General features: G+C 38.2%; 1 protein-coding gene across 2 annotated transcripts in view; it reads left to right on the forward strand.

The window, feature by feature from the left end:
• Window positions 1-14,089, forward strand: part of SPIRE1 (spire type actin nucleation factor 1) — a 206,452-nt gene that overhangs the window by 18,929 nt on the left and 173,434 nt on the right. For both annotated transcript variants that reach the window (XM_040619622.1, XM_040619623.1), the window contains exon 2: window positions 5,386-5,420. In XM_040619622.1, coding sequence (XP_040475556.1) covers window positions 5,386-5,420 — 35 coding nt within the window. The remainder of the gene's footprint in view (window positions 1-5,385; window positions 5,421-14,089) is intronic.

Consider the following 14,089-nt stretch of genomic DNA (forward strand, 5'->3'; position numbering starts at 1 on the left):
TATTCATATAAAAGCTGTCCAAAAAGTGGATCTAATATATACTTGTCTCTTGTAGAGTGCTGGAGCTCTTTTTTAAAAGTTATGTATGTATGTATGTATGTAATCTCTACCCCCAACGTGGGGCTCAGACTCACGACCCTGAGATCAAGAGTCACACACTCTTCTGACTGAGCCAGCTGGGTGCCCCCAGAGTATTAGAGTTCTTAAACTTACGCTTGATTTTGATTGGTTTTGATGAAGTCTTTGAAAACACTGTTCCTGAAAACATGGGACTTGTTCAGGGTATCATTCTTTCTTTATCACCCTGCTCCACCCCCAGTCCAATCCATTAGCAAGTCCTGTCAATTCTGCTTTTTTTTTTTTTTAATTTTATTTATTATTTATTTGCCAGAGAGAGAGACAGCCAGTGAGAGAGGGAACACAGACAGGGGGAGTGGGAGAGGAAGAAGCAGGCTCCCAGCGAAGGAGCCTGATGCGGGGCTCGATCCCAGAAAGCCGGGATCACGCCCTGAGCTGAAGGCAGACGCTTAACGACTGAGCCACCAGGCGCCCCAATTCTGCTTCTGAATTATATCTTAATTCTCTACTTTTCTTCCTGGTCATTGCCACCCGCTGGGCAGGCTGCCCTCCATGTTTGCCCCCCACCCCCACCCTGTTGCTATCCAGGACAGTGGGGCTGTCTGCCCTCCATGTTTTCACCTTGACCGCAGAGCAGGGCCAACCTGGAAACGCACCTCGAATCAGCTCATGTCCTTTCTTAATATTAACGTCCAGTAGCTTCCTGTTGTACTAAACATCAAATCTAAACTCCTTACACTGTCCTGAAAGGCCTGTGTGATCTGCCCCTGCCTGTCTTTCCAAATGCATTTTATGCTACCAACCTACCCAACACTTCCAGAGCCTTACCACAGGCAGCCTCCTGGTTCTGGAACAGGTTCTTCCCTCAGCCCCGCAGTTAGCTGCTACCCAATCTCACGGTCTCTGTTTAAATGTCGTCTCAAGGAATCATGCCTGACTGTTCTAAATTGGATCGTTTCTGTTATTTTCTCTCTCGCTCCCTTTTCTGTCCTTAATAGCATTCATTACCAATTATAGTAAATTTTATTTGATTGCTTCTTTGGGTCTCTGTTCACTAAGATGTAAGCCCTAGGGAGCAAGAACTATGCGTAGCTTGTTTGCTGCTATATCACCAGTATTTTAGTATTTAGTAGGTGTTCAGCAAATATTTATTGAATGACTGAGGGGGCAGAGGCAAGCTGGCAGGGCAGGGTGTATCTCTTGAATGCTCAGCTCATGAAAAAATAACATACTTTCCCAGGGTCAGATGGACCCAGTCATTGCCTGCAGTTTGTCCACATGGGAAAAAATTGGAGAATAATTCTGAGAGCTGTTTATTTATTGTAAAGATTATAGGGGTTCCGGGTCTTCCTGGCAGGCATGTTTGCCTTCTGCTTATTCAGCTAATTTGAGTCATATTGACATGTGACTATGTGACAGACAATTCGGCCGTATGCTGAGGTTTCCACCACCTTAATTTTAAAGCAGTATTCATCCACATGAGCACCTTGTATTTTCCTGAAACTGCGCCTTAAGTTCCACCATAGTTGTGTGGTTCGTCAGATTCTGTGATTCCACTGAGGTGAGGCCATTTCAGATAGAGTGCTGTGTGAGACCTGACCCTGAACATCCGAGGTTATGAGTGGGTCTACCAAGATGTGTTCATTGAAATGCTCTCTCTGGTAACATTGAACAGACTTTTGAATGAAAGTGTCTGATTATCAACGTTTAGGATTTAAAATGTCTTCGTTATCTTAGTTGTGTTCTTTATGACATTTTACATTAGGAATAGTTTATTTTTAAAAGCCACTTTATTGTTTTATTTTTTAAGATTTTATTTATTTGTCAGAGAGAGAGAGAGAGCACACAAGCAGAGGGGATGGCAGGCAGATGGAGAGGGAGAAGCAGGCTCCCGGCTGAGCAAGGAGCCTGATGCGGGACTCAATCCCAGGACCCTGGGATCGTGACCTGAGCCGAAGGCAGACGCTTAACTGACTGAGGGACCCAGGCATGCCTTAAAGCCATTTTATATCAGTTTATAGGAAGACTGGTTTTCATGTTTCCTAGGACATGAGGGAACTTGTCCAGTAAATCTCAAGAGCAGATCGGGTATTTCAGAATGAGTTAAAAAGAAGGGCCTAAAAAACACAGCCTTGATTCTTCTAGCATTGTTAAAATGCCCATTCTTTTTGGGAAACACCGAGCTGAAGTTTTGGCTTGCTGTGCAAATCATCCTTCTTCCTAGTGTATAAGTATGTTAATAATACGGGAATATTTTGAAATTTAATGTTTAAATATCATTCCAAATATTTCCTTTTATTTTACATTGTCAGATAGTTAATCTAGCCTCTTAATTAACAATCAGTAAAGTCGTTAGTCTTATTGAAAGAACTAATTCACCGCATTTAATAATCTGAAGCCTTGGTTAGGCCTACCATCGGCTTAGTTTACTCGACTTGTAGAAAGTGAAGTCATAGGATTCTAGGTTTTAGAGGGATTCCTTAGGTTTGGTTCTGGAAAGGTGGTTAACCTTTGAAGGACTCAAAAGTTGTCAAATGAAAATTTCTTGGTTGCTATATTGGCAGTTTCCAACTGCTAGATCAGGGAGTACATTTCCCCATTTCTCCAGAAACAGTATTATAATGGGTAGGCAGCTGCGGTAGCAGCTCTGTGGTCCCCTTCCCTAATCCCACCGGTCCGGGCAAGTGGGAATGGAGCGCAGGATAACAAAACCACACCAATGCTTGTAACAAGGGTCAGGATCCTTGGAGTCTACTCTTAGCTCTGTTATTTTATGCAAGTCATTTGACTTGTCAGGCTTAGATTACTCATCTGTAAAATGAATGGATTGGGCAAGATCATTTCCAAGGTTCCTTTAAGCTCTGCTGTCATGTAATTGGGATTTTCTGATTCCTGGGTTAGAGTCTGGGCAGGGATTTGGATGGCAGAGTAGTGTAGGTGATCAGGCACTTCATACTTAACCACATTTCCATAGTTGCATGATTTAGTCACCAGATCCGATTGAATAACCAGAAGCGGTGGTGCACACACACAAAAATTTTTGGTACTCTTTATAGGAAAACATTTTCAGTTTTATAATAGAGGTCATTGAAAAAACCTTATTTCATAGGACTTGTGTCGTTTTGACATCACTCTGTTATTCTTTTGAGTACTTCATTACTTTCTGGTCAGAGAGATGTTCTGGCTTATCTTGTAATTTCACATCTTGGTAGGACCCACTCATAACCTCGTCTGTTCAGGGTTAGGCCTTACACAGCACACTGTCTGAAACGGCCTCACCTCTATCTGTCCCATCCATGGAGTCAGCCAATCCCCTGAGTACTGGTTCCTTTGAGGGGGAATGGGCTAGGTGTGCTCTTGCAAAATGGGATGCTATTACTTCTCCCTCTTTTGGAGGAAGAGCTAGGAAATATATATATATATATTTATTTATATAATATTTATATATTATTTATATATAATATTATATATTATTTATATATATAAATATAAATATTATATAAATATATATTTATATTTATTTATTTATGAAATTAGATAATACACATAATTGCTGTATGGTCTTTCTCTCTCAGTTCATGATTCCCATACAAAACAGTTTCAAAATTTTTTTACCAACTTTACTACCAACAACAAACCTACCACTTTCTTTGCAGTTCTCTTTACCTTGAGAATTATTATACCGAAGATGTACATCCATGTACTCTCAGAGAGGTTACTCTCTGTTATTATTGTCTTAACACTGTATTTTCCCCTCCCTCCCTCCCTCCCTGCCTCCTCCTTCCCTCCTTCTCTTCCACAGAGTAGACACTCTAAATGTTTGTTGACAGGTAGTCTGTGCCCTTCTTTGAACTGCTCCTGTTCACAGTGCTTTCCTAGGTTAAGCGGATCACCCTCTCTATAGGAGTCATAGGATAATTAAGCTACCAAAAGCACTACCGTTCTGAGCAGGCATATATATATAAATAAAAATATATGATATAAAACTATAATACATAGTTTCATTTATGAATACATAAATATATAAATAATAATTATGTATTTATCAAACCATAGTATGAAAAACCTTTATATATTAAACTCATTTTATCTCTGTGTTCATGTAATCTTAATTATTTATTGCCCATATATAATTTTTAATCCACAGAACCCACGGTCCCATGTTTTCTGGTCTCAGTTTCAGCCAGTATTTCACATTAGGTCATTAGAAATTGTGGATTTCAATTTTTTCATTTTAAGAGTTGGGAGGCACGTAAATACATTGGGGGTTTGGTTTTTTTTTGTGGTATCATCATAAACTCTAAGGTGTATGAATACTCACTAAGCATTAAAGAAAACACAGACTGCTGGAACAACCACTGTGGGCTAGGGCTAGGTGTGGAAGTCAGAGGCTGGAGAGAAGCAGCAGTTAGGAGGAAGGAGAGTGTTGTTGGAGGGAAGGAGGTAGAGGTTAATGTATGTTTGAACTGAGGACAGTGATATTTAAGAAGTGTGAACTGGGCAAATTAAGTTGTTTACTACCCAATATAAATATGTAACCTATTTTTTTTTGTTAAAACTGCTAATAAGTGATCTTTAAAATAGCTCTTTTTCTATTTAAAAATTATATTTTATTCATCCAAATTGACAGAAATATATAATTGTACATGTTCCTTGCTATTTTTCAGTGATGAAGAGAAAATACTGATGTTGGTACAGCCAAATATTGTTCAATTATAGTTATTCTTTAGGTGATCCTCTATTGGAAAAATTACTAAATTAATGTGGTTTTGTCTGATCATGTATCAAAGAAAAACAGCCATCATATATTAAAGAAAGTATTAGTTTGAGACATTTATGCTTTCATTGAAATGATCACTGCACTTTTAAACTGGAATATATATTTGGAGAAAAGCCCAAGAGTCTTTTAAAAATTTTTTGAAGGTTTTTTAGAGTATTTTGAAAGGTACCTTTTAAATACCTTTAAAGTATTTTAGGATATTTTAAAAGAAAGTAAGACTTCAATAAAAATATTTTTATTTAACTTTCATTAACTTGTATATATGCATATTAAATATGTGTGTGTGTGTTATAGGTCTTATTACAATTGAGTATATTCTTCCCATCTTCCTACTTAGTATTTTCTTATGGGCCTATTTAAACAAATCTCTAGGCAGGACCATCTAGAATATTGGTCATTCTAGCACCTTCTATTTGCATAGATTTTCATAGGTATAATGAAGCCATGCCAGAGTAGCTCAAATATTTTTATCAGTGATAAAAAAAGCTAAAATCCTTTGGAAGTAACTTTTTGTATTTTTATTACAGGTAAATTGGGATATTCACATTGTACAGAAACAGAGGTAAGAGAAATACTCAAATATTTATTAGTAAAGTAGCTTTGCAGCTCTTTAGATTAACTTAAGTATTGAACTATATCTCATGGGTTTTTGGTCTTCTGACAAGGATATGTTGAAAGCAGGTATATATCTTTTACATTTAAAAAGAGTAAAATATGAAGAAAAATCGGTTATCTTGCCCATATAAATATATTTTTTAAAGATTTTATCTTTAAGTCATTTCCACACCCACGGTGGGGCTCAAACTCACAACCCTGAGATCAAGAGTTGCATGCCCCACTGACTGAACCAGCCATGCGCCCCTCTTGCCCATATTTTTAAAATGCTAGTGTGTGTTAAAAAGATTGGCTTAATCATGGCTTTAAAACTTTCCCATGTTGTTATGTATGAAATTGAGATACTAAGATTCAGAGCCCTTAATAAGAAATAGTTTAAGTTCGTTTTTTTTCATAATCCAGTCTAATGTGTCATAATAAATAAATCATTTAAATATGTTGAGCTCCTGTAGAGCTGCCTTGGTGTAGGAAAAAAAATAGGGTCTTGGAAACAATATTTCAGTAAGATTAATAATGAATCAAATAGTTTGTTATTTGTATAAGCAGGTTTAGTACTCTTTAATAATTTAGTTCAAAATCCTGGTTGTGAACTTTAAGGAATTTCCACATGATTCCTGTGGGAGTTTCCTTGCAGGAGTTTCAAGAGTAGCACTGAAATATGAGGGGAGCATCCATGAAGTATGTGTGTCTGGTGTTCTTTTCAGCAACTGTTGCATCATCTTTACATTAGGAGTCTTGGGTCTTTGTTAATGGCAATGCCTAAATAAAGAATTTAAGAAGTTATTTTTCTATTATGATAATATGTCTACATGTTGATGTAGATTTTAGTAAATTTCAACTGTTATTTTAAATAAAATGCAAGCTTCCTAAGGGATTGTATTGTATAATAAAGAAGCAAAAATAATTTGTTCCTTTTTGCATTCAGAAATTATGCAATTCATTTTTGTATTTTCAACTTTGGAAGTAGAGATAATTTTTTTTCCAAATTAGCTCTAAAAATAGGCAAGAACTTAATTTTTTTAAAAGTAGAACTTAATATTTCTATGTTGTGAGAATTTTTGATGTCCTGTTCAATGTAATATAAAGGAGTGGGATTTGATTTGAGTCAGAAAATATAACTTCTGTCTGTGGTTTCTGGTGTGCGTTTTTCTGGCTATGTAATTTTGAGTGGTAATTTTTTCTCCTGCTCTCCTAGACCTTTGGCTTTCTTATCTGTAAAACCTTAATCATAATTCCTGTTGACCTCATGGGTTATGAAATTTTAAAGAGCAAATAAATACATGTGAAAATGTTATACAAACCCTGAGGACACTTTTCTCTATATATATTAGAATGACTAAGTCTCTTATTCTGTCTTACGTTGTATCACCATAAAATCAGCATGGTTGTAGCATTTCGTTTAGTACTCACTTGGTATAGGAAAGTCACTCATTTTATCTCCGTAATCTCCTAGTTAGTAGCCCTTATTCTTTGACCTATACCTTGGGTAACCAAAAGAATTGGAATCTGAACAGAACCTCCTTTCAGGATTTTTTTTTTTTTTAAGATTTTATTTATTTATTTGACAGGAGAGAGAGAGCACAAGCAGGGGGAGCAGCAGAGGGGGAGGGGCAAGCAGGGAGCCCGATGCAGGGCTCTATCCCAGGACTCTGGGATCATGACCTGGGCTGAAGGCAGACACTTAACTGGCTGAGCCATCCAGGCGCCCCTCCTTTCAGGATTTTTTAAAGTAACTATTTGATGAGGGAAAATCACAAGGAAATAAAAAGTTCAATCCGATTAGCTAACAGCTCGGAGTATTTTCTAGGGGTAGCCAGTGGTTAGAGACTGAAATTGTGGATGGTGATTTATCTGTATTGTTTGGATTTTTGTTTTAAATGAGAACTTCTCTGTGTATTACTTTGTTAATTAAAATAATAAAAAGGAGGGGCAGTAGACGTTATGGGAACTACTTTTTCAAGAAGTTTAGTAACTTGAGAGAAAGAGGAGACAGCTTAAGTAGAAAGTTTTGTGTTTTAGGGAAGAGGTACCTTCGGAGGGGTGCGGATGGCAGTGGTAAGGAAGCGAGAGAGTGAGGTTGGAGTCCAAGTTAGAGAGTGTGGGTTTGCTGAAATCAGACGTAGGACTACCTCTGGCTTGACTAGAGCAGTGGTTTTCCAAGTGTGGTAGGAGGGCTCGGGGGGGTTCCTGACACCCTTTCAAGGTCAGGCTATTTTTGAAGTAATACTAAGACATTATCTGCCTTTCTACTTTCATTCTCTTGAGGGTACAGTGGTGTTTTCCTTGGCTACATGACTGTGTAACTATAAATGTCATAGCAGACCTCAGAAGCAGATATAAGATCTAGCCGGCTTTTATTAAGCATGACCTTCAGGAGTTTTACAAAAATGTAAAACAGTATCACTCTTCTTGGTTTTTTTTGCTTTTGTTTTTAAAAATAGAGGTTTCTTTCCCATAAAAATGTTACTTCTATTAACATATTTAATATTTTAAATGATTTAATTAAAGTGATTTGATTTAAAAATTTCTCAGTTTAATTTCTAATACAGGAGATGTCGATAGATTATGGTTCACATGCATAAAAATTCCTTGGACTCCTTAGTAATTTTTAGTGTAAAAGGGTCCTAAAACCACAAGTCTGAGAGCTGTTGGGCTGGGGTGTGGTTAGCATGGGTATTTATGCCTGAGAAACAGAATTGAGGGCTTAGTGCAGTAAAACCACAGTCCTGAGGAAGACAGTGGGAAGTTGAGGGAATCTTTGATAATAAGGATTTAAGCCGGTCTTTTCTGTCAGTAAGACAACAGGGTCATTTCCGAGAGTGAGGTGATCCTGGATCAGAAAGGTGATTGCTGGAGCCCCTTTTTTTGCCCTTCCATCATTCTTCTGTTGAGAAAGGAGGTGCTCATCAAGCTCTGGCATTAAATGCAGACCAAGAGAGGAGCTGCCCACAAGTTGTAGACGAGTGGAACTGTGAAGGGCCCTGGAGAAGATGGAGTAGCATGTTGCTTGCTCCATATTGTGGTGCAGGCCTCCACCCTGGGAGCTGGTGTGGTGGGTGTTTGTGCTTAGGCAGGGATTCTGGCTCCACCCTTCTCGGCCTCAAGATTCCTCATCTGAAAGGTAGGTTGTTGGAACTGCAGAGAGTTTGTTTGTTTGTTTTAAGATTTTATTTGTTAGAGAGAGAAAGAGCACAAGCAGGGGGAGTGGCAGACAGAGGGAGAAGTAGGCTCCCCACTGAGCAGGGAGCCCAATGCGGGGCTTGATCCCAGGATCCTGGGATCATGACCTGAGCTGAAGGCAGCCGCTTAACCGACTGAGCCACCCAGGCATCCCAAGTGGTTGCAGAGAGTTTAGCATAAAGCCTAGCTTAGTTAATATAGCTTATTATTCTAAGCTGGGAGGTGTCTAGTTTCTGGGATAGAGAAAGTTATCTTTTCAAGGAGCCTCAGGGTGACTGCTAGGGAAAGCAAAATCCCTTTCCTTTCGGGCCTTCAGGACCCTCCCTCACTGAGACGTATAACTTTAAGTGTTTAACTGTGTATTTTAATAGTTTTTGTAGAAATCATATTATGAATTATTTTCTAGTTTTACTTTAATTCTCTTTTTACTACTTTTCCTATATTCAGAAAAAGTAAACAAAATTATGAGTTTAGAGAAAACAAGGAGGCCATACATAGGCATTCAGTCAACTTTTATGTGGTCTTTTATCTCAAGACAGCTTAATGTTTCTAAAAGATCAAGTATTATACCTTATTTCTCACTGGAAAAAAACTTTTTTAAAGATTTATTTGAGAGAGAGAAAGAGCCCATGCTCGCATGCATGTGCGAATAGGGGGGAGGGGCAGAGGGCGAGACTCCCCAAGCAGACCCCATGGTGAGCAGAGTCCCATGTGGGACTCAGTCTCACGACCCCCAAGATCATGACCTGAGCCAAAACCGAGAGTCCCATGCTCAACTGACTGAGCTACCCAGGTGCCCCTGTTTGGAAAAATTTTTTAACTTATTCAATTAAAAGTATATTCTAGCATTTGAATTCATTAAGCAAAATCTTTCATATAATTTGTTTTGAAAGACATTGCAAAATTGTTTAATAGGCAATTTAATTTTTTTCTACATCTCTTTTACATTTTTTGAAGGTATAATTTACGTACAGTAAAATTTACCTTTTTCAGTTACAGTTCTTCCAGTTTTAACAGATATTCAGTTGTGTTAACCATCTCCACAATCAAGTTCTGTCACTCCCTAGACTCCTCCAGTGCCCCTTGGTGGTCGCTCCCTCACCTTCCTTCCCTCCTTCAGGCCCCTGTCTACCACTGATCTGTATTTTGTCCTTTCATTTTGAGAAGGGCATGTAATTTTAAACAGTGCATTACCCCTGCTTCTCCCTCTCTAGAAGTGCTCACAGCTCAGCCTGGTCATTTATAAACTCTTAAATTAAGACTGACCTGTACCTGTGGGTACTTGCCTGTCAAACAGGCAGTTCTGGTCCACAACTTGGGGGAGCTTTTACCCTCATTTTACAAGTTTTTCCTACTGCCATTATCTAAATAATTTAGTGGGTTATACTTTTATATTCGAAGAAAATTGCCAAGCTCTTAAAAATGTTATAACATAAAGGATTTGAATTTTTAAGTATTTTAATTGAGACATTTTCATTGTTGTAAATTTTCAGCTTTCCAAATTTCATCACGTTCCTGTTTTCTATTAACCACCACTAATTATGAAGCACTGAGGCCCTTGCCCTTTAGCAGGAAAGGTTAAATAAATAACTAGAACAATCCTTTTCCCTTGGTATATGAGCTCTGTTTTAAGTGGAATGGGTAAAGCATTACATAAAGTTAAATTAACTATTGTCAATACTTTAACCTTGATAAAGCTAGTTTATAAAAATCGTAGCATAGCAGAAAAATGTAACCTTTACTGACGGAAACTTTGAAAGATTCATGCTCACGTCTTAGGAATAGAGTTCATATATACTGTATATAAATACTGTTTCATTCCCACGTGCATCTTTAAAAAATACTTCAGAGCTAAGTATATGCTGAATACTTTATAGACATTAATTTAATCCTCATAGCAAACTTAGAAACAAATTCTAGAAACAGAGCTGAAGTATAGAGAGGTTATGTAACTTGCTCAGGGCCGTATAGCCAGCATGTTGCAGAACCACTTCCCTTCACCTTTCATTTGTTTGTCTTTATTCAGCCTTTGTTTATCTGCAGTGTAAGGCATCTGCATAATGCTAAAAATTAGTTTAGTGCCCCGTTTGGGGCGGTGAAATGGCTGAGTGTCTCCTTATTCCGTATATATCTCTTCCCTGTGACTACAGTTCCCGGTATTGTGTCGCCAGGGACTGTGTTCCTGCTCAGTGTGAACTGCGCAAAGGAATGATTGCAGCCCCTGAACCTTCAACCCTGCCCCCATCCCCGTTGGTCAGATGAACATAGAGTTCTGTACTGTAGCAATTTGTGAAGTAGTTTGATTTTAACTTACTCAGAATGACTCAAGAGTTGTTCTATATATTTGAAGCTCCTGGGGAACCAGACCTAGAATTAGTCTGCTTTGTGGGGGAACCCAAAGACCTTGAGAACGAGCCAAGAAATACATCAGAGTTAGTGTCTTGGACTTACTCCATTCTGATTATATACAGTTTTTGACACAAACAGGATTATATGAAATTTTTTTTGTTTCCTGAGCAGTCTAAAATAAACTTCCAAAAGTAGTATGTGGGAGTTCGCTGCGTTAACACACTATAATGTTTAAAAATTCCCGTTTTGTGTTTAGCTAAATCAGCCCACTGACCTTTGATTTTACCTCTGGCTCATGCAGACTCGGTGGCAGTTGGATGAGTAATACCTCTTTTAATTGACATTTGGTATCCATTAGTTGATTTCAAAAGGAACTCAAAAATGTAACTTAAAGAGGGGCACCTCGGTGGCACAGCGGCTAAGCGTCTGCCTTCGGCTCAGGGCGTGATCCCGGCGTTCTGGGATCGAGCCCCATATCAGGCTCCTCTGCTATGAGCCTGCTTCTTCCTCTCCCACTCCCCCTGCTTGTGTTCCCTCTCCCGCTGGCTGTCTCTATCTCTGTCAAATGAATAAATAAAATCTTAAAAAAAAAAATGTAACTTGAAGAAGTGTATACAGTTGACTCTTGAACAACATGGGGTTAGTTGAAAATCCATGTGTAACTTTTGACTCCCCAAAAAGTTAACTACGGTTAACTGCTGTTGACCAAGAGCCTTACCAATAACATAAGCTTTTATGTCATGTGTATTATATACTATATTGTTATACTAAAGTAAGTTACAGAAAATGTTATTAAGAAAATCGTAAGAGAAAATACACATATAGTATTGTACTGTATTTCACTGAAAAAACAGTATAAGTGGGCCCATGCAGTTCAAACCCGTGTTATTAAAGGGTCAGCTGTAATATTTTAATGAAAATATTTGCATTTGTGCATAATTTTAGCTGCATAATGAGCCTGTTTAAATGATTGTGAAATTAGTATTTGATACCAAACTAATTAAATCTTAAAGCAGAAACAAAAAGACAATTACTGCTCTTTCAGCAGAAGGCTTTCTCTGATTTTAAACCTTACTTTAAGGTTTTATAAAAGGAATTGCATGACAAGAGGTTAAAATAATAGTATATGTTCTATGAAAGGATTAGAAGCATAGTCTCCATTAACTGCTGGTAACAGCTTTTTCTCCTTGGTCAACAGACCAAAAGAAATGGGAAGGACGCTCATATTCTGCTTCCTGTGCTTTAGGATTAGAAACCCAAACATGCCTGAATTTACATGGCTTTTTGGTTGACATTAACTTAAATGATTTGGAAATTGGTTTATGTGTCCTCAGAGTAAATTGTGTCTGCCTTTGAGTTGCTGCTTCTGAGTGTGAGTATTAGTAGAGGTTGGTAGTGAGTTATTAATGGTGTGATAAATAGATAATTTCACTTAGATTACATGTGTCATCTGACAGAGACTGGCACATTATGTTAGTTACTTGTTACATTTAAAATTCATTTCTCCCTCCCTCCTTGCTTCTCTCTTTCTCCCTGCCCTTTTCTCCGCTCTGACCTCTTTTCGTCTTTCTCATAACATTTATTATCAAGATGTCTTTCTGTGTTGTAGTCGTAGATGTCTTAAGTACAGGGCACATGGTTTGACCATTGTTCATTTGTATAGCTTTTACTTTATTTGAAGACCAGTAACAGTTATATATGTATGTCTGCTAAAGGATTTCCGAATAGCCCAAATTATCTGGGAGTAAACATAGTATTCTTGAAGGAGCAGAAAGTTTACCCTGCAGGTATCTGAAGCACCTCTATGTACTTAGAATAGAATAGAAAGTTTTCTTTTTTCTTTTTTTTTTTTTAAAGATTTTATTTATTTATTCGACAGAGATAGAGATAGCCAGCGAGAGAGGGAACACAAGCAGGGGGAGTGGGAGAGGAAGAAGCAGGCTCATAGCGGAGGAGCCTGATGTGGGGCTCGATCCCAGAACACCGGGATCACGCCCTGAGCCGAAGGCAGACGCCCAACCGCTGTGCCACCCAGGCGCCCCAGAATAGAAAGTTTTCTTAATGATTCGCCTTATCAGGGAGTTGTATCAATATGCCTTAATGAAAAGTTTAAATATTTAGTAAAATCAGTATTTTTCAGCATAGACACTACAGTGTTGAAGGATCAAGGTGGGAAGGGGCTAGATTTTTTAATTACCTTTTTCAAAGTACCTTTCACCTTTGAAGAAATAATATATATTTGTTGTCAAAATTAGTACATCACAGAAAGATACCAGGAAGAAAGTAACAAACACTTTATATCCTACCACCTAGTGGTAATGGCTGTTTATTCTTTTAGACATTTCTTCCCATATTTACATAACAAAATTGTCTCACTCATTGAGCACCAATTGGGTGCTAGTCTCAGAGGTACATGTATCTTTGCATAAAAGGTACTTGGCTTCAAGGAATTAGCCAGACTGAGGGAAAGGGTTTAGATACATGGATGGAACTTTCCAGGCAGAAGGAAATCACAGTGAGAACTCTTAGGAGTTCGAACTTTTTGAAACTGACAGAACACCAGGATGTCTGAAGCAAAGAGAATGTGTGGGAGAGTTGTAGGACGTGTAGGGAGAGCAAGGTGGTGCTACGTCTTGTAGGTCATATTAAGGATTAGACATAGGTCCATTTTCTCTTCAAGAGAAGAAACATTTCTGTCCGAAATTTTCTTCTATTTCCTTTTTTTAAAGATTTTATTTATTTGCGAGAGAGCGAGAATGTGTGAGAGAGAGAGAGAACAGCAGGGAGGAGGGGTTGAGGGAGAAGCCGTCTCCCTGCTGAGCAGGGAGCCCGATGCAGGGCTCGATCCCAGGATCCTGGGATCATAACCTGAGCAGAAGGCAGACACTTAACCAACTGAGCCACCCAGGCATCCATGAAATTTTCTTCAATTTCCTAAGATCATTCTTCTTTTGATGTGCATTCTTCATTTGCTGTTTGCTTATATTCTTCTTTGGGGTAGTATTTATATATACATATTTCATCAGTTTATGACATTATTTCATTAAATTGTTATTGTAAGCACATAAGTGCTTTTGAATGCATGGG

Source organism: Ursus maritimus, unplaced genomic scaffold (genome assembly GCF_017311325.1).
Source record: "Ursus maritimus isolate PB19 unplaced genomic scaffold, ASM1731132v1 scaffold_33, whole genome shotgun sequence".
Lineage (NCBI taxonomy): Eukaryota > Metazoa > Chordata > Mammalia > Carnivora > Ursidae > Ursus > Ursus maritimus.